Genomic DNA, 20,966 nt, shown 5'->3' on the forward strand with positions numbered 1-20,966 from the left:
AGCTGCAATCCTTAAACTGAAGACAATTATAGCAAAGTGTTTGGGAATTGACTAATTTACAGATAAGTGTTGGTATTTTTATTAAAAACCAACTGCCACCCTGAAGAGTGAATGTGAATTATTATTCTTCATTTGAATAAAAAATCAAAGCAAGGTCTAATAATTACAACCTAACAATTTGCCAAAATGATAAGATTCATGAAAACCTTCCCAATTTGTCATTCTATATGTATACAAACTAGTCAGAAGTCCTTTAAAGAATAGAAAAGGAAGATAGGAGAGTAGGAGGTTAAGAATTCTTGGTGTTACATTTTCACATGCTCCAAAGAACTGCATGAATTTAGAGAAATATGATAAGATGGAAGTAGTGGGGAATAAAGGTCAAGGCAGAGAGGTTCAGTGACTTGTTCATGCCCTCTTGGCTATTACAGCAGGGCCAAGACCAGAATCAACGTCTTATGGAAGCAGGTTTCAAACTTTTCAGTTTGTGATGCTCAACAACCAACTAATCTGAATGTTGGACCTTTGACCTAAAGACTTTATTTTTGACTCATAAAATACATATAATAAAAACTAGCAGGGAATAAAGGTACTTAGCTTTTCAGTATCAGTGCTAGAGACAATAAAGGTGGATATTCCTAAGGGGCTTTGTATAGCTCCCAGATGCACAGGGACTTCTTAATGCAGTAACTAAAAGAAGAAGTTAGTAATGGATGTCAGGATGTTCCAACCTGCTTCTTCTATATATTATAACTAGGAGATGGGCTGAACATCCTAGAACCTCACTCTTGCTATAGGATCCAAACCATGTATCATTCCACAATTGCTGTTTCAGCTTATCACTTGGTTAGGGAGCTCAGGTGTTCAAACAAAAGTAACTCATTCTACTGTCTACTATAACTCTGCAAAGGAGAAATGAAACTGAAACTTCAGGAGATTGTTCATTTGTTCATTCATCCTTCCAACAATAATTGGACACGTATTGCATGTCAGAAACTCTTAGACGGGTGCTACTGCTGAAATAATATGTCCTATGCCTTACCTTCAATGGGAAATGGAGATATAACATTGTAAGGCTCATAAACTACACATGAAGTGTTATAATATCATTTGAAGTTAGACTAAACATAAGCAACACTTAAAATAACAGTTACCAGTAATAAGCAAACAAAGAAGAAAAAAGGGAACCATAAAAAATATTCAATTAGTCTAAAAGAGGAAAATAATGGAGGAAAAAGGAAATAAAGAACATATAAGACAGAAAAAACAGCTAAATGACAGATTTAATCATATCAATAATCATATTAAAATACAGTTTAAATACTGGTTGAAAGGCAGAGATTGTCAGATTGAATAAAAAATAAAGACCCAATCATATGCTGCTTCAATCAACATATTTTAAATGTAATGAAACAAATAGATTAAAGGATGTAAAAAGATATAATACGCTAACACTAGTTAAAAGAAAGCTGGGATAGCTAAGACAAAGAAGATTTTAAACCAAAGTATATTACCAGGGGTAAGGAAGTTATTTCATAGTGACAAACTGGTCAATTAATGAAGAGGAAATAGGAATCCTAAATATTTGTGCACCTAATAACATATCTTCAAAATACAAGCAGCAAAAAATGATAGAATAGATCCATAATTATACTCAGGTTAATACCAGTCTCTCAAAAATTGCTTTTTAGAAAGTAGATACAAAAATCAGTAAGGATATGGAAATAACAGTAACTTGAACTATTTGACATGTACAAAACTCTACTGAACGAAAGAATATGCAGTCTTTTAAACTGTGAATGTGGAACATTCACAGGATAGACCCTATTATAGGCTATAAACTAAGCCTCAATAAATTTAAAAAGGATCCAAGTCATATAAAGTATATTCTCTAAGCCCAATAGACTGCAATTAGAAATTCATAACATAGAGAACTCCAAAAAAGCTCTCACATATGTGGAAACTAACACAGTTTTAATAACCCATGGGTCAAAGAAATCAAAATAAAACTTAGAGAGTATTTTGAACAGGATGAAAATGAGAAAAAAATATAAAAAATCTGTGGGATGCCACTAAGGCAATATTTAGGGAGGGTGGCACTTAGAGCACTAAATGTCTATATTAGAAAAAACAGATTTTTCTCAAATCATTAGCTTCAGCTTTAATAGAAAAAGTATCATGAATTAAACTCAAAGTAAATAGAAGAAACAATAAAGATTAGAGCCAAAATAGATTAAATAAAAATTAGCAGAAGGAACTTTATCAACTTGATGAAGGGGATCTACCAAAAACCCACAACTAATGTTATACTTAATGTTCAAAGACAATGTTTCTTCCTTAAGATCAAGAATAAGACTAGGATGTCCACTTTCATCTATTCAACACTGTATTGGACATTCTAATAAGTACAATAAGACAACCAAAATAAATAAATAAAAACATCTAGATTGGAAAGAAGAAGTAAAATTGTCTTTATTTGTAGACAACAATATTGTCTATGGAAAAACAATCAATCTACCAAGATACCAGTAGAACTAGTAAGTGAGTTTATCAAGGTTGCAGGATGTTAGATCAATATAGGAAAGTCAATTTACATTTCAATATACTAACAATATCTAAATTAAAAAAATTAAAACTGACAAAATGATGCCATTTAAAATAGCAACAAAAATATGAAATACTCAGTGATAGATCTGGCAAAAGAAATGCAAGACCTGATCATTGAAAACTATTAAGACATCACTATGGGGAATGAAATAAGACCTAAATAAATGGAGGGATATACTGTGTTCATGGATCGGAAAACTCAACTTTGTTGATCAACTCCCAAACTGATCTACATATTCAATGCAGATTTCTTACATATGGCACCAAAAGTACAAGCCATAAAAGAAAAAAAATTGGACTTCATCAAAATTAAAACTTCTGCTCTTTGAAACACACTTAACAGAATGAAAAGACAAGCCAAATTCTGGGAGAAAAATATTTACAAATCATAAACCTGATAAAAGATGTGTAAACAATATATTATGGTCTTTCCAAACTTAAGAATAAGAAAACAAGTAACCCAATTAAAAACTGGAAAAATGTCTGAACAGATTCTTCATCAAAGAAGAGGTACAAATGAAAAGTAAGCATGCAGAAAGATGTTAACATGATTAGTACTAGCTGTTACAGAAGTATAAATTAAAACCATAATGAAGTAACACTACACACCTATTACAAATAAGGAATTGGTACAGTGTGTACATTGAATACTCGTTCTATCTGGGACCGAGGCAGCCCTCTGTTTTTCTGAGGAAGCTGAAATGTCAACTTCTGCTACTATAATCACCCACATGGACCCATCATGGAGGATGCCTATTTATAACTTGCTCTTTTAGTGGTGAGAATGTAAGAAAATGCTTTCCTCTACCTCTACAGTGAGGATGCCAGCCAACTCCTCCGAGAAGGTCTGAGGGAGACTCACTGAGGAACAAGTAATGCGCATTATCAAAGTCTCCTTTCCAAGTCAGACTCAGGATGGTTAAGTCCTCTCTTCTAACACTTCACAGCATGTAATTAATGACCCAGACGTAATCAACTGCTGCTAGAAAATATATCTAGAAGGACTTTGCACCATATAGGAATGATCTCTGGCCCTTCACCTGTCTGCGGTCCCTTTCTTGTCACTGGAATGGCTTCTGAGATATGACAACAAAGGCTTGTGACAAATGGCTACATGACAGGACTAAAGGAGGAAGGAGAGCTTTTCTGTGATTTTTAGTTTCAGAAAAGGTATACCACTTGTGAGAACTACAAAAATAAAAGTCTACTCTGTTTGAGGAGGTGAATTAGACATATATGAAATGCAAATGAATTTCCATTCCATTTTGCAGCAAATGATATTAATTTGCTGGCTAAAATAGCAGTCATTGAGTACCGGCTCTTTCAATGAAATTGGACATTAAATTTTGCTTTCAAATTGAAGTAAAATGCCTATGATTATGATTTCACTAGCAGCTTCTCTAATGCTTTTTTCATTCATATGTAGATGGATCAAATTTATATAATGCTGGAAAGTTTAATCCTCAAATATAAATTCTGTCTGAGTGAAGGGAAGGCCTAAAGTGATTTTTATGCATTTCACTATATAATTATTTGTGAAAAATCAGAATTGTTAGTCAATAAAACATCTGTAGTCTATTCCTGATCTATTACTCTGTATGTTGAAGTAAGTTCTGTGATGACTGCCTATAAACCAGGCAATTAGAGACATGTTCTAAACTCTATAGGTCCTAACCAAGATGCTTGAAAGATAATAGTACATTTTAATGGAATAATCTATTGAGCAAGGTTAATTTATCTTAGTATTTAAAATGTACCTGAAATTTCCATATATTATCAATATTTACATTTGTAAAACATGCATAATGATTGTCACTCTGAATTATTAGCTATGAACATCTCCATATTAAGAAACGTTTACTAGAAGTACAGATATCGAAATATTATTTAATCAAATGAGAAAAAAGGATAACATTCTAGCTCCACTGCACCATAAAGGAAAACAGATTCTGATTTATACACTTCTCCAACCTCAGGGAGGCAGAAGAACCAGAGCCCTCCTGTGTATACTGATGGTGTGGTACCAAGGCCACAAACTTAAGAGTGTATGAATAGACAATAGGTTCTTTTTCTAACAACTGTCAGAAAGAATGTCTTTACAGCAACACTCTAACACTAAAAAGTTATTTGGGTAGAAACTTCAAAAATCCATTTTGGGGACTTCCCTGGTGGCACAGTGGTTAAGACTCCGCCTGCCAATGCAGGGGACACGGGTTCGAGCCCTGGTCCAGGAAGATCCCACACGCCGCGAAGCAACTAAGCCCATGCACCACAACTACTGAACCTGCGCTCTAGAGCCCACAAGCCACAACTACTGAGCCCGTGTGCCACAACTACTGAAGCCTGCGCTCCTAGAGCCCGTGCTCTGCAACAAGAGAAGCCACCGCAATGAGGAGCCGGCGCATCGCAACGAAGAGTAGCCCCCGCTCGCTGCAACTAGAGCAATCCTGCACGCAGCAACGAAGACCCAATGCAGAGAAAAAAAAAATCCATTTTGGACTCAAGAACACCATTTGGCAGGTTAAATAGTACCCAGGAGTACATTAATTCATTCTGAAAGACTCAATGGAAACTGCATTGCTCACAAATAGATGTCTTGTGGGATCATTTAGATTTTTATATGGCTATGTTACAAAAGCCCTGCTTTTAAATTTTTGCGGGGACAATTGATTATGATGAACTGTATAAGTTTGGGTGCTTAACTGGTCTACTATTTACCTGCTAGGACATACCCATGATAAGAAAAATTCCCTGTTCTGTCTCGAGGTATTCCCTTAGCACCCGGTGGAGGGCTGGCCACCAACTTGGATGAAAAATCTCCATATGCCACCCCCGTTTCCCTAAATAGGTATTTGCATCTGCCATCTACAAACAAAATCTGCATGCCAAGCATTTGCCAAAGAACATAACCTTTAACTGCCTAATGCCTATTTAAATTTGAGCTATCATTTCACAAAACTATGTGCTACAATAGATTTTTTTTTTATGTGTTACTAGTTCTCAACCCTGGCTGCACCTTAGTATCAGCGATACTATTTGTGCCAGTGCCTCTCAGCCCTATATGCACATTATCAGCTCCTGAGAAGTGCTTAAAATTCTCTTTCCTGGGCTCACCCTAAACCAACTAAAAGTGTGAGCCCAGACCTTGAGTCTTTTCAAACACTCCCCGAAGCAGTTCTTATGTGAACATCAAGTTGAGACGCACCATCACAAATGAAAGTAATAAAAGCAGCCAGACAGTACCCTAATAAGATTCAAATCACTGTATAAAATGGTATAAAATGACTATGCATGAATTGGCTTTAGCTTAAATAATATTCAGTTCCTGCTTTAAGTCATGAAATTAAATTGGTCTACACCAACACCTTGATTTGTAAAACAGTCACATTACCTCATCCTATGAAACACAGTATTTAATGATTGTTTTAGGGCATAGACTTTGGGCTCAGAAAACTGAAGTTCAGATCAGGACTCTCGCAGTTGCTAACTGAGTGGTCTTAACCTCTGATTCTCACTCTTTAACGAAATATGGACTGTTACTGTCACCTTCAAAGAGGATTAAATGGGATATGTGAATAGTAAGCAGTAAAGCAACCAGTAAATCAATATGATGATAGAAAAGGAGAACTAGAAATGACAACACAGTTTGTATTTCAGACAAGGGGTCAGAGATCCAGAGAGTAAATGCCTCCAGATCATGCTTAATAAAAAGTCAGTGGAGTTAACCTTACTTAGTATGGCAAAACTGATCTAATAAATCCTTCAGTGAGCTGCTTGGATGAGAATTATTATGATAGACCTGTTGAAGGAAATCTCCATAATGACTGAACCTGTAGTATCTTCAGTGATTTTTACCATTTAGAATATAAATAAGAAGCTTTATCTTCTATCGTACTAGGTTACTTTTAAATGAAGTAATCACACATACATCCTTACTGAGATACATTCTAAGGACAAAAAGAACTACAAAGAAATACTGACCATTACTTGGTAAGTTCTTTGTTGGTTATGGTACTGGTACAGTATTTCTGGAACAGTTTTGTATGTATTACAAGACAGAAAATAAGTAAACATATTGATGCTGCAGGGAACCTGTAAACTCATGATTTTTAAAAAGTATATATTCCTTAACCGTAAGTGATGATACACAGAATGTTGATTTCTAAATCCCATTATCACTAAAAAGAACCAGTGCTGATTATAGGCCTGGGATAGGGAGAGTACAAGCTGAGTCGATCAACATCTCAAGCTCCAGAAAACAAAGGCTGATGGTATCAAGCTTAATTAACTTCACTAATACCAGGAAAATCTACTACTATATGACTCCCAATACGATGCTACGGGAATCACAAAACATCACCTATGTAGGGTTCTTCCCAAAAATGTTTAGCTGAATCCAATCATGAAAAAACAGTAAGACAAATCCAGAAGGGAAAACATTCTACAAAATTAAACTCGTTAAAAATGTCATCATCATAGACAACCCCCCCGCCCTGCCCACCCAATATATGATCCTGAATTGTATTCTGGATTGGGGGATGGGGAAATCCAGCTTTTACAGACATGCTAGGATAATTATGGGACTCTGAATGTTGACTATATATCACATACTAATGTTCATCAATATTAAACTTCCTAGGTGCAATAATGGAATTAATGTAAGAAAATGTTTGTCTCTTAGAAAATATAAGCTGAAGCACTTTGAAAAAAAAAATGCTGAAAAGCCTTCTTTATTACAAATCTTTTTAAAACTAAGCTTTACATTCTGGAATAATTTTTAAAATTTACAGAAAAGTTACAAAAATATTATTGAAAGTTCCTGTATACCTCTCAGAGTTTCCCCCATAATTAACATATGATACCATGGTACTTCTGCGAAAACCATGAAACATACATTGTTACATTACTCTTAACTAAACCCCAGACTCTATTTGGATTCCATGGGTTTTTTCCATCAATGTCCTTTTTCTATTCCAAGACCCAATCCAAGACACCACATCGCATTTAGTTGTCACGTCTCCTTAGTCTCTTCTGATCTGTGTGTGACAGTTTCTCAGTCTTGTTTTTATACCTAGACAGACTAGAAAAATACTAGCCAATTATCCTGTACAGTATCCCCCAGTCTGGTTTTGTCTGATATTTTCATTATAATTAAACTGGCTTTAAGTTGGGGTTTTCAGAAAGAGTATCACAGAGGTGAAATATGCCATTCTCATAACATCGTATCAGGAGTACATGATAGCTATGTGGCATCAATAGCAGTGTTCATCTTCATTACTTGGTTAAGGTAGTGTTTGCAGGTTACTGTTTTTCTCTTACATTGCTTAGGTGTACATTTCTCACCACTCCTTTCAGTGCAGTTATGTTGTACCTTGTAATACAACTAAGTTCATCTGTGTTAATCTGCATACATTAAAGTACATGCTTTATGATGTACAGTTCTTTTTGTTTATTGAAGTATGGTTGATTTACAATATTAAATTAGTTTCAGATGTACAGCATAGTGGTTCAGTATTTTTACAGGTTATACTCCATTAAGTTATTACAAGAAAATGGCTAAAATTCCCTGTGCTATACAATATATCCTTCTTATCTATTTTATATCAATACATAGTAATTTGTATCTCTTAATCCCATACCCCTATCTTGCCCCTCCCCACTTCCCTCTCCTTGCTGGTAACCACTGGTTTGTTTCCTATGAGTTTGTTTCTGTTTTGCTATACCCGTTTGTTTCATTTTTTAGATTTCACATATGATTTCTTCTTTGAGTTCTTCCTTGACTTTTTTTTTTTTTTTTTGGCTGCATTGGGTCTTTGTTGATGTGCGCAGGCTTTCTCTAGTTGCGGTGAGCAGGGGCTAGTGTTTGTTGTGGCGTGCAGGCTTCTCATTGCAGTGGCTTCTCTTGTTGCTGAGCACAGGCTCTAGGCACATGGGCTTCAACAGTTGCAGCACGCAGGCTCTAGAGCGCAGGCTCAGTACTTCGGCACACGGGCTTAGTTGCTCCACAGCATGTGGGATCTTCCCGGACCAGGGATCAAACCCATGTCCCCTGCACTGGCAGGTGGATTCTTAACCACTGCACCACCGGGGAAGTCCAATCCATTGTTTTTTAATAACATGTTGTTTAAGTCTGCACGTCTTTGTTCTTTTCTCATTTGTTTTCTATAATTGACTTCTAGTTTCATACCACTGTGGTCCAAAAAAGTGCTTGATATAATTTCCATCCTCTCAAATTTGTTTAGACTTGTTTTGTGGCCTAGCATATGATCTATCCTGGAGAATGTTCCATGTGCATTTGAAAAGAATGTGTACTCTGTTTTTGGATGTAATGTCCTGTAAATATCTACTATGTCCAACTGGTTTATTGTGTCATTTAAAACCACTGTTGCCTTATTTTCTGTCTGGATGATCTGTCCATTGATGTCAGTGGGGTGTTAAAGTCCCTTATCATTGTTGTATTACTGTCAATGTCTCCCTTTATGTGTTAGTATTTGCTTTGTATGTTTAGGTTCTCCTGTATTGGGTGCATATATGTTAATGAGAGTAATATTCTTCTCTTGTATCGATCACTTTATCATTATATAATGCCCTTCTTTGTGGTTTGTTAAAGACTTTGTTTTAAAGTCTATTTTGGCTGATATGACTATTGCTACCCCCATTTTGTTTCCATTTGCATGAAATATCTCTTTCTGTTCCCTCACTTTCTGTCTGCGTGTCTTCAGCTCTGAAGAGAGTCTCTTGTATTATCCAAAGAGCCACGCTATGTCTTTTGATTGGAGTACTTAGTCCATTGACATTTAAAATAGCTATTGATAGGTACCTACTTATTGCCTTTTATTATTTGTTTTTCTGTTGTTTTTATAGCTCTTCCCTGTTCATTTCTTCTTGTTTCTTCCATTGTGGTTTGATTTTCCTTAGTAGTATGGTTGTGTTCCTTTTTCTTAGTTGGTAGGTTTTTAATTTGTGGTTACTATGAGGTTCATACTTGTTTTAAACTAGTAGTCATTTTAAGTTCAAACACACTCTAAAAGAGCCACATTTTTTACTCCCCTCCTCCGCACCATTTTTAATGTCATATTTTACATTTTCACACGTATCCCTTTACAGTTTATTGTAGTTATAGTTGCTTTTACAATTTTTGTCTTTTAATCTTTGTACTGGCTTATGTAAGTGGTTGATCCTCAGTCTTTACTATATATTTGCCTTTCCTAGTGGGATTTTCCTTCTCCTATAGATTCCTATCTTTCCCCTTAAAGAAACTTTAACATTTTTTAGGATAGGTTTAGTACTGATGAACTCTTAGTTTCTGCTTGCCTGAGAAGTTCCTTTTCTATTCTAAATGATAATCTTGCTGGGTAGAGTATCCTAGGTTACAAGTTTTTCCCTTTCAGCATATTGAATATATAATGTCACTCCCTTTTGGCCTGCAAAGTTTCTGCAGAGAAGTCAGCTGATAGCCTTATGGGGATTCCCTTGTATTTGACTCTTTTTCTCTTGCTGCATTTATAATTCTTTATCTTTTGCCATTCTAATTATGATATATCTTGGTGTGGGTCTGTTTGAGGTCATCATGTTTGGAATCCTCTATGCTTCTAATACCTGGATATTTAGTTCCTTGCTCAGGTTTGGAAAGTTTTCAGCCATAGTTTCCTCAAATACATTTTCAATCCCCTTCTCTCTTCTCCATTCTGGGACCCCTATAATGCAAGTATTGGTGGGCTTAATAGTATCCCAGAGGTCTCTTATTTTTATTTTTTAAAATTTGTTTTTCTTTTTGCTGCTCTGATTGGGTGATTTCCATTATTCTATCTTCCAGATCACTTACTCATTCTTCTGTATCACTCAGTGTGCTATTCATACCTTCTTGTGTTTTTGTTTTTTTTAATTTCAGGTATTGAATTCATTTCTGATTGGGTCTTTCTTTCTATTTTTTAATTCCTTGTTAAAATTTTCACTGTGTATATCTATTCTTTTCCCTAATTTAGTTAACATTTTTATTACCAATATTTTGAATTCTTTATCTGGCAAATTGTTTGTTTCAATTGCAAATTGTTGAGGTTTTCTCTGGCTCTTTCAATTGAGAGCAATCCCTCTACCTTCTCGTTTTGGTGAACTTTCTCTGCCTCTATGAATTTAGGTGGAACAGTTACCTATTGTGGTCTTGAAGGAGTATTCTTATGTGGGAGAGTCCCCATATGGACTGTGTCCAATGCCTTTGGTAGAAGGGCTGGATTTGATGAGGATGCAAGTCATATCTTTCCTCAGGGTGTTCTGGCAGCTATGACCTTGGTAGGGGGTGGGGCTGGAGATGGAGGGGCTAGAGCCAGGTGTGAGGCAGGACCTCCCCTCTGCTCAGTGGCCAGCAACACACTATTGGGGGGAGTGGTCTGATCCCAAGTCACTGGAGCAGACTCCCTGAGGGTCAGGCCTGAGCTGGCTCTATTCCCTTTAAGTATGTGTTTATCCCTCTCCCTGCACTGGGGACCCTTGCCCCAGAGGGGGTAGTGCTGAAGCAAACGGAGCCCTTGGGGGCTCTCTGCTCCTGTCTGCCTCAGACAGAAGTCCAAGCTTTCTCTGCCATGCTGCCTGTGCAGGCACCCACAACAGTTTCCCTCGCTCTGCTCAGACACAGCCTCAGGTGCAAATCCCTTTGTCCCTCACAGCTGATCACTCTCCCCAGCCTCTGCCACCCTTGCCCAGTGGTGGAGCAATACTGCAGGGCAGGGGGAACCCACATGGACTCTGGGCATGTATGGGGGTGGTGAGCTGCGGTGGAGTGGCTGCCATAGAGATCTGGGCTGCTTTTGATGGGCTGCTTAAGTAAGTGCCAACAATGGCTGCCACCGCCTCACCCAGGCTCTGCCCCAGTACCTGGTAGCCTCCGTGTCCCACAGTTGAGTCTTCTCCCCAGTCACGGCTGCCCAAGATCCAGTGTCTTGGGAAACCTGGCAGCTGCTAGAGCAGACCTCTCTTCACCCTGCCTTGGGGGGCAAGCCAGTGTGCTCGTGCTGCCCACAAGCCGAGTCCAGTGTTCCCAGAGCCCTCCTGTTAGCCCTCCTGTTCCCAGAGCCTCCAACCAGCCAAGGGGGTTCATCTCCCCTGTTTAGGACCCTGGGACTGGCGTGTCTAATCTGTGGCTCTCACTGCTCATTCCCCAGGGCAGGTGAACAGCCGCGTATTCTCCCTTTTCCTCTAAGTTCCCTTCCAGGTGCACAAGTCCCAACCTGATCATTTTTCTTCCCTTCCTACCTGATTATATGTGTATCTTTCTTACAGCCTTGGTTGTATAGGAGTCCTTCTGCCAGTTTCCAGTTCGTTTTCAGTGAGAACTGTTCCACATGTAGGTGTATTTCTGATGTGTTTATCAAACACATGTGAGTTCCACATTCTCTTACTCCTCCATCTTGATTGATCTCCTCCTGGGATGTACAGTTCTATGTGTTTAGGCAAATACATACATTCATACATCCAAAACCCAGTAACACACAGAAAAATTCCTTCACCTTGAAAGATCCCTGTACACCCCTTTTCAGCCAACCACTTCCCCCCTGGGTCAATCCATGGCAAACACTCATCTGTTTTCTGTTTCTATAATGTTGCCTTTTTTAGAACAAATCATATATTATGTAGTCTTTTGGGTCTGACTTCTTTCACTTGCATTTAAGTTTCATCTATGTTGTTGCATGAATTAGTAGTTCATTTCTTTCTACTGCTGAATAGTATTCCACTCTATAGATGTACCACAATTTATCCATCACTCTGTTGAAGGACATGTTACTGTTTCCAGTTTTTTGCGATTATGAATAAAGCTGTTACAAACATTCACATGCAGGTTTTGTGTGGACATGAACTGTATATACCCTTGGGTAAATACCTAGGAGGGCAGCTGCTGGGCTATATGGTAAGTCTAAGTTTAACTTTATAAGAAACTGGCAAGTTGTATTTCACAGTGGCTGTACAACTTTTCATTTCCGCCAGCAAAGATTAAGTTTGTTGATTTGAATCCTTGTCAGCTTTTGTTATTGTCAGTTTTCTTGTGTTATTGTCAGTTTTCTTGTGTTATATCCATTTAGTGTATCTTCTTGTGCTATACATCTATTTTAAAGGCTGTGTTACTCATCTTTCAAATACCACACAAAATTTTAATTAAAAAACTTCACTGAACTAAGATCCCCAGATACAAGAGTTATATCATTTTAGACTACAGAGCTCAGATGATGTAAGGCCTTTTTCTTCAAATTAAAATGTTGTTACTGTTTCTAAGTATAAAAGTAGGTAAATATATAGAAAACATTACCAGTAGCTCTACCCTCCAGCAATGACCACCATTCTCTTCTAATTTTCTTCTAATTGCGCACATGTGGTCAGATTATAACACATCTAAAGACCCAAAGTGTAAACCAAGAATGAGTCTGATATGTTTGAGGAACAGAAAGAAAGTCAAACGTGAAGGAAGAATGACAGTAAGCAAGGAGGGTGTAATAGGAGATGAATTTGGAGAGAGATCAGTTCATGCAGAGCAGAGTTCTTCACTGTCGGTGTGTGTCCAAATTATGAGGCGGCCTTGTTAGAACAGATGGCAGCACCCCACCCCCAAGTTCCTGTTCCAACAGATGGAGTTGGGCCGGAGAACCTGCATTTCTAACAATTTTCCAGGTGTTGCTGACGCCGCTTGTCCAGGGTCCCACCCTGACAACCCTTCTTGGGCATATACGACACCATGATGAGGAGTCTGATTCTTTGTTCCAAATCACTGAGAAGACAAGGGAAGATTTTAAGGACAGAATGATGTGATTCTGTTTTGAATTTTAAATAGATCATAGTGGCTGAGGTGTGAAAGCTGGATCAGAAGGGACGAGATGACAAATGAGAAAGCCGTAAGCTGACTATTACTAGTGAGAAATAATGATGTCTTGAATTATGGTCGAGGAAATGTTAAAGTGTGAACATACTCAGTATAAATTTAGGAAAAAGCTGACAGAACTTGTAAATAGATTGGGTATTAGAGTCAAAGAAGAAGAAGAAAAGGGCATGCTGAGGTCACTGGCTTGACAATGGCCCCTATGGAAGACTTGATGGGGTTGCTAATCAAAAGTTCTTATTTCAAAAATATTTAGTGTGAGATATCTGTTAATACACAATTAGAAATACCAAGTAGGCAAGTTGGATATACAAATCTGAAGCTCCAAGGAAGAAAATTAATTTAAAATTGGAAGTCATTAACCCAAAAAAACATTTATAATCATGAAACCTACTGAGGTCATTAGCATAGATCAATGGATCTCAAGCAGAGGTGCTCCCAGGGGACACTTGGCAACGTCTGGAGACATTTCTTATCATCTTTACTTAAGAGGGGACAAGACTACTGGCACATATTGACTGGTCAGGAATGCTACCAAATATCATAAAATGCACAGGAGCGCTCCTAACAACGAAGAATTATCCTACTCAGAATATCAATAGTGCTGAGGTTGAGAAACTCTTATACAGATAGAAAAATTGTCTTTTGTGTATCACAGGAACAAGGGAGCATGAGGTCTTTCTCAGATATACAACTGATTGGAAAATATACCACTCATGTACATAATTTAAAAATTGCTTTTATATATATATATAGATATTTATATCTATCTATCTAGAGAGCTGAAAAATAAATTAAAAATATCTTAAATTACGTTATAGCATTAGACTTAAAATGGCTGCTATTACACAGTAAAAAATAGTTACAATAAGGAAACAAGGTAAATGAATGTAATAATAATTTAAATGAGAAACCCTGATTCACAAATCCATCAGACCATATGCAGTCTCCAGGGTTCTTCTCTTAGATTATGCCACCTGTATACCTTTGTTGAATGAATAAATGCACAAATATGTAAGCACATGAATGAATGAACATTATGGTTTAGTTCTCTTAGGTATTAAGAAATACACATAACAGGGAAGCAGAAGAGGAAATCTAGCATATGAATGCAGACTCACAATTTCTGGAGTGTGGGTATCGATTCACGAAATCCCTAGAAATGAAAAAACTTCAAAGGTGTAAAGGATACAGAAAAGGAGGAAGATGTGAAATGAATAGAAATCCCAACTTTAGGGGGAAAAAAATCCAACATACACACGAATCCTAGCATCCTTCAACACCCAGCATCACACCAGCTAGCCACCATTACCAGAAATTTTCAAGTAAGATTTCTTAAGGCTTTATTTTCTGGAAAATATATACGAAAGCAGTGCTCAGGTCTGGGTAAAATAGATCCACATTACAGAAGGTAACTTTATAGTCTACTCACTGGAACACATCTACCTCGTGAACAAAACCGCAGATAATCATTCACACAGAGAGGTGTTAAGATCACAAATCTACCATAATGTCAGAAGAAGCTGAGTATAGGTGAGAGATACTGGATTAGAGGATAAATATATTATAGGTATGAGGAGGTGACTATAGGAAAAAAACAATTCTATGTTAAAAGGTGTGTGGCGAAGACCTTCTCACAGGGAAAATGAGAGAGGTACAAGAGATAAATACACTTAAGAGATATTCTGTAATCAATCTAATCACAACGAACAGAAAGAGAAGATGACTTCAAATATAAAGAGGATGCTTGTAACCCATGGACAGAAATGTTTGAATCAGGGTTACCTTTCACCAAGAAGAACAAGTTGGCCTATACCATTCACTCACTGGCCAGTGGAGTACGTGTGACAAGAATGACTCAGTCAGTGACTATGACCTTATGTGTTCCCCTTAAACACCCAAGGCCTATCACAATACTTTCTCCATTACAGCAATTATGTTTAGTAAATCAGAGCTGTAAGCTGGGCTCATGGGAAATTACAAATAAATTATTAACGTACAAACAGAAGGTTTACACACTGCATACTGGTCCACCTTAACTATAAATCAAGAGAAGTTAAAATTGTGCTCCCTGGGAAACACGGGGCTGACCGTAACTCACCCTTCCCAGTTCTTTATCTTCAAGGGCCAGGACCCCAGTGCTTTCCGTGAAGAGTTTTACTTTGACCACAGGCTGTGGATGAGTAGTGGTAAAATCTCCTTGGGTTCCCCACCTGCAATGAAGTAACAAAGATTCTCTTTGAAATGCAGCATTAATTTTGTTTTCCATGTAGATGTGTTTCCTTAGAAGGCACATTAAGCAATGGAGAATCTTTCATGGCTCACTGAGATTTTTATCTTTGCTTTTGTTTCTGACAGATGGCACAGTCAAGAAAGAAAATAACAATAAGCTTTACAGCTTGTAATAATTATTCAGCTGTTCTAAAAATTAGCACATTAGAGTACAAAACACAGTGTGCCATAAGAATTTAGGTTAAGATAAAGCATTAAAGAATATATATATATAACTGAATCACTGTGCTGTACACCTGAAACTAACACAACACTGTAAATCAACTATACTTCAATTTAAAAAGAAAGGTAAAGCACTACAGATATAGCTATTGGAACCTATTTTATTAATTCAAACACAAATTACAACACGATTTTTATGGATGGCTGGGGAAAACTGTTAACAGTTTGAGTGTTTAAGAGGTAGTTTCTCAGAAATTATTTTTGCATGCTGAAGATTTCACACCATCTCTTCTTACAAAGTCTTCACTAGATATTTTATTTATATTTTTAAAAGTGGAGGTAATCATCTCATCCCTTACTTTATATGATTTTTTAAAGCTCCTGTCAAAAGGAAAGAAATAAGCACCATAAAAATAGGAGTGTTTTGCCATTAATTTCCCAGTACACTCTCCTAAGAATGAAGTAAGTCTGTCGATATCTGGCTTTTCAAATCATAACAAAATAACATGTTTCCTTGGCTTATCTTTTAATTAATAGCATCTCATCTTTACCACATACCAACTCATTCTAGTCTATTTACAAACTTAGATGGAACACACCTGATACTAAAAAATCTTATCAATGTTTCTCATAATTCTGAGATCAGACTTGATATTCAGCACAGCATAAAGAAAATACCACTGAGAAAAACAGACATAACAGGAAGAAAGAGAGACATTTAATGAGATAAGATTCCTGTTAAAAATAAATAACCAAATAAAAATACCAGTTTCTTATTTTAAAAAAAAAGTTTACCACATTCATGGTACTGTCTAAACTTTATTTTATAAACCTTATTCAGAAAGCTGAAATACAAAAAACTGAGGTAAGTATACCAAAAACTAAATAATCATGATGTCTTCTCCTATCACAGCAGTTTTAATTTTTAACATTGTGATACATGTACAGTAAAAGCACAGGCCATTTCAATGACTGAGGAAACCTGCATCAAGATGCAGTTTGTTCTTTTGAAATTAAAGTCATACTTCAGAGGGAAGGGAGAGATTCATTCAGGATGGAAAGCAACTTAATTTCTATTTTATATTTCTAGAAACTGATTAGCAAAGAATCTTTTTGCCATTTCATAGAATTAAGATGGTCTGAGATAAAGTAGAGCTAAAATAGGAATAAAAATAAAAATAGATTCAGAACCAAAATAAGGAAGGAGAGAACAATTCTTAATTTAGAGTGTGGAATTTTAAGCCTTGAATACAGTCAGGCGATCTGGATAACAACTCCGGAGTTGACGCCCATGACATACCCTTCTCTTTATTGAGTAACATGTGGTTAAATTTGGAAAAGTAACTTTTGGAGACATTTTCTTATAACTGAAATCAATGATTTTCAGTAGTCATGTAGACACAGCCTAATAGTTTTCCACAGAATTTGATCTTTTAAACTAAATTCTCTTCATAAAAATTCTTTTGTGTATTAAATCAATGATATTTTGTCTCCTCTAATGTCAAAAATCCTTTGAAACTATTATTACAGTTTTATATGATTATTTGAAATTCCTAATCTACTCCAATATGCAGTTCTCCAAAGAGAAAAATATTGACTGACCCTATTAACCATCACTGAGGGACTTGGTGAGTTTTGTCTTTTACCCTCATCCTCCTGTCATTTTACCTGAAGGAAGGGAAATGTGTTATCAATTCCACTTTGTTGGATACAATAAGACAAATAACATCGCATATGGAAAGAGCTGTGCTCACCCACGATCACATGAACTTCCGGAAAACTGCCTACTAACTCAGATCCTTGACAAACAAGCATCTTCAACAACTGTTCTTCAGTCTTTATTCACTGTGGTACATCTCTCATTTACTCATTAAAACCATTTTATTGTGAACATCCTATATAAGTTGTCTAAAAGTGAGATACAATGTAAATAATAATAAAAAGAAAATCGACATTCCCACAGCTCAGGTTAAGATGGAAAATGTACCAGGACATTAGAAGAGCTCTGTTCAGGTCTGCAGTGGTCACATCTTCCTCTCGCCCCTACTCCACACTACCACCAAAGTAGCTAGGATTTTGGATTTTATGTTAATAATTCCCTAGAATTTCTTCTTAAAGGGAATATTTTCAGCATTTTACCTCTGAGTGTGACCACTGCTCTAGGTTTCTTGTAACTGGTCTTTAATGGGTAAAGAAAATTCTGTTTTCCTAGTTCATTATATACACACATGTAAATACATCAGAACTTATGTGTGTAACATACATATATATTATTATATATGACATCACAGGTAGACCAGATATGTCATATATATGTATAACATCCCTGGCTCCTACATATCATGTATATAATCCACTTTTGGACTTTATCATTGTTACATCAAAAATATGTTACATGGAGGGTCATAGATGTATCACAGATAATGCTATATATCCAGGACATAGATAAATCCTAGATAGATTCTATCATCCAGAAATGGATACTCTAACATTTTATTAAATGTTTTCCTCTATCTATTGAGATGATTAGTCATTGCAGATTATATTAATCCATTTTCTTTTCAGAGATAATCCTAATTTCTTCTCTTTAAAAAAAAATTAAAAAGCACAGGGAATTCCCTGGCGGCACAATGGTTAGGACTCTGCGCTCTCACTGCCCAGGGTGTGGATTCAATCCCTGGTTGGAGAACTAAGACCCCGCAAGCTGAGTGGCATGTCCAAAAAAAGAAAAAGAAAAAAAAAACTAGATTTAGTACGCTAATATTATGTATCAAAATTCACGATTGAGACTGGCTTGTAGATTTACATTCTTTTATTTCCCTTGTCTGTTTTTGTTATGCTAACTTTATATGAATGAGTTGAAAAGTGCTACAGTTCTCTGAAAGAGTTTGTAAAAAATGGGAATTATCTATTCTTGGAACTCACCTATTAAGCTGTTTGGGCCCAGTATTTCTTTGTGGAAAGATATTTACTAATGATTCTATTTCTTCACTGGTCATAGTTACAAAACTACTCAGGGTTTTCTCTTCGAGCCAATTTTGATAACTACTATTTTTCTGGAATATATTGATTTCATCTAAGTTTTTCAAAAGTATTTGTACAGAGTTGTAAAAATCCCCTTATCTTTTGAATCTACAGCATCTGTAGTTATGTATCCTTTTCATTCCTAATATTTTTCTTTCATTTTAACCTTGAGAGAGGTTTGTCTCTTTTAATATTCTTTTCAACTTACCATTGTTTGACTTTGATGACCCTCTCTATTGCATGTTGGTTTTCTATTTCATTAAATCCTGCTCTGTTATTCCATTCTAATTTATCTTGTGTTAATTCTGCTGTTCTTTTAAAATTTTAATTTGAAAGCATGGCATTAATTTTAAGCCTTTCTTTTGTTCTAGTTAAGCATATAAGGCTATAAATTTCCCTTAACCACTTTAAGTACAGCATCCTATAAATTAACAATATTTTTATTAATCAGCTGTTTATAGGTGTGTTTTTAAATTTTTAAATGAAGTTCTTTTTCTTAAGCTCTACGTTTAGTGCATCATATTAGAGAATAAAACTTGCATGACAGTAATCTTTTGAAATAATTAAAACTAGTTTTATATTCTAAAATATGTATGTATGCATGTCTATGTGCGTGTTTAACTTTTCCATGAGTACTTGAAAAGTATTCTCCATTGTGGGCACAGTGCTGTATATATGGCTATAAGCTCAAGGTTGTTACTGCGCTATTTTTTTATTTTTTAACATCTTTATTGGAGTATAATTGCTTTACAATGTTGTGTTAGTTTCCACTGTATAACAGAGTGAATCAGGTGTATGTATACATACATCCCCATATCCCCTCCCTCTTGCGTCTCCCTCCCACCCTCCCTATCCCACCCCTCTAGGTGGTCACAAAGCACCAAGCTGATCTCCCCATGCAATGCAGCTGCTTCCCACTAGCTGTATTACATTTGGTAGTGTATACATGTCAATGTTACTCTCTTCACTTCATTCCAACTTACCCTTCCACCTCCCTGTGTCCTCAAGTCCATTCTCTACATCTGCATCTTTATTCCTGTCCTGCCCCTAGGTTCATCAGAACCTTTTTTTTTTTTTAGATTCCATATACATGTGATAGCATACGGTATTTGTTTTTCTGTTTCTGACTTACTTCACTCTGTATGACAGACTCTAGGCCCATCCACCTCATTACAAATAACTCAATTTCGTTTCTTTATATGGCAGAGCAATATTCCATTCTATATATGTGCCACATCTTCTTTATCCATTCATCTGTTGATGGACACTTAGGTTGCTTCCATGTCCTGGCTATTGTAAATAGTGCTGCAATGATCATTGTGGTATATGACTTTTTGAATTATGGTTTTCTCAGGGTATATGCCCAGTAGTGGGATTGCTGGGTCGTATGGTAGTTCTATTTTTAGTTTTTTAAGGAACCCCCATACTATTCTCCAGAGTGGCTGTATCAATTTACATTCCCACCAACAGTGCAAGAGGGTTCCCTTTTCTCCACACCCTCTCCAGCATTTATTGTTTCTAGATTTTTTGATGATGGCCATTCTGACCAGTGGGAGGTGATACCGCACTGTAGTTTTGATTTGCATTTCTCTAATGATTAATGACGTTGAGAATCCTTTCATGTGTTTGTTGGCAATCTGTATATCTTCTTTGGAGAAATGTCTTTTTAGATCTTCTGCCCATTTTTGGATTGGGTTGTTTGTTTTTTTGATATTGAGCTGCATGAGCTGCTTGTAAATTTTTGAGATTAATCTTTTGTCAGTTGCTTCGTTTGCAAATATTTTCTCCCATTCTGAGGGTTGTCTTTTCGTCTTGTTTATGGTTTCCTTTGCTGTGCAAAAGCTTTTACGTTTCATTAGGTCCTATTTGTTTATTTTTGTTTTTATTTCCATTTCTCTAGGAGGTGGGTCAAAAAGGATCTTGCTGTGATTTATGTCGTAGAGTGTTCTGCCTATGTTTTCCTCTAAGAGTTCGATAGTGTCTGGCGTTACATTTAGATCTTTAATCCATTTTGAGTTTA

General features: G+C 36.5%; 1 protein-coding gene across 11 annotated transcripts in view; it reads right to left on the bottom strand.

The window, feature by feature from the left end:
- The window catches only part of CADPS2 (calcium dependent secretion activator 2), a 548,265-nt gene that overhangs the window by 250,298 nt on the left and 277,001 nt on the right, over positions 1-20,966 (bottom strand). For all 11 annotated transcript variants that reach the window (XM_061198688.1, XM_061198685.1, XM_061198689.1 and 8 more), the window contains one exon: positions 15,570-15,681. In XM_061198688.1, coding sequence (XP_061054671.1) covers positions 15,570-15,681 — 112 coding nt within the window. The remainder of the gene's footprint in view (positions 1-15,569; positions 15,682-20,966) is intronic.

The sequence above is a fragment of the Eubalaena glacialis genome, chromosome 8 (assembly GCF_028564815.1).
Source record: "Eubalaena glacialis isolate mEubGla1 chromosome 8, mEubGla1.1.hap2.+ XY, whole genome shotgun sequence".
Classification (NCBI taxonomy): domain Eukaryota; kingdom Metazoa; phylum Chordata; class Mammalia; order Artiodactyla; family Balaenidae; genus Eubalaena; species Eubalaena glacialis.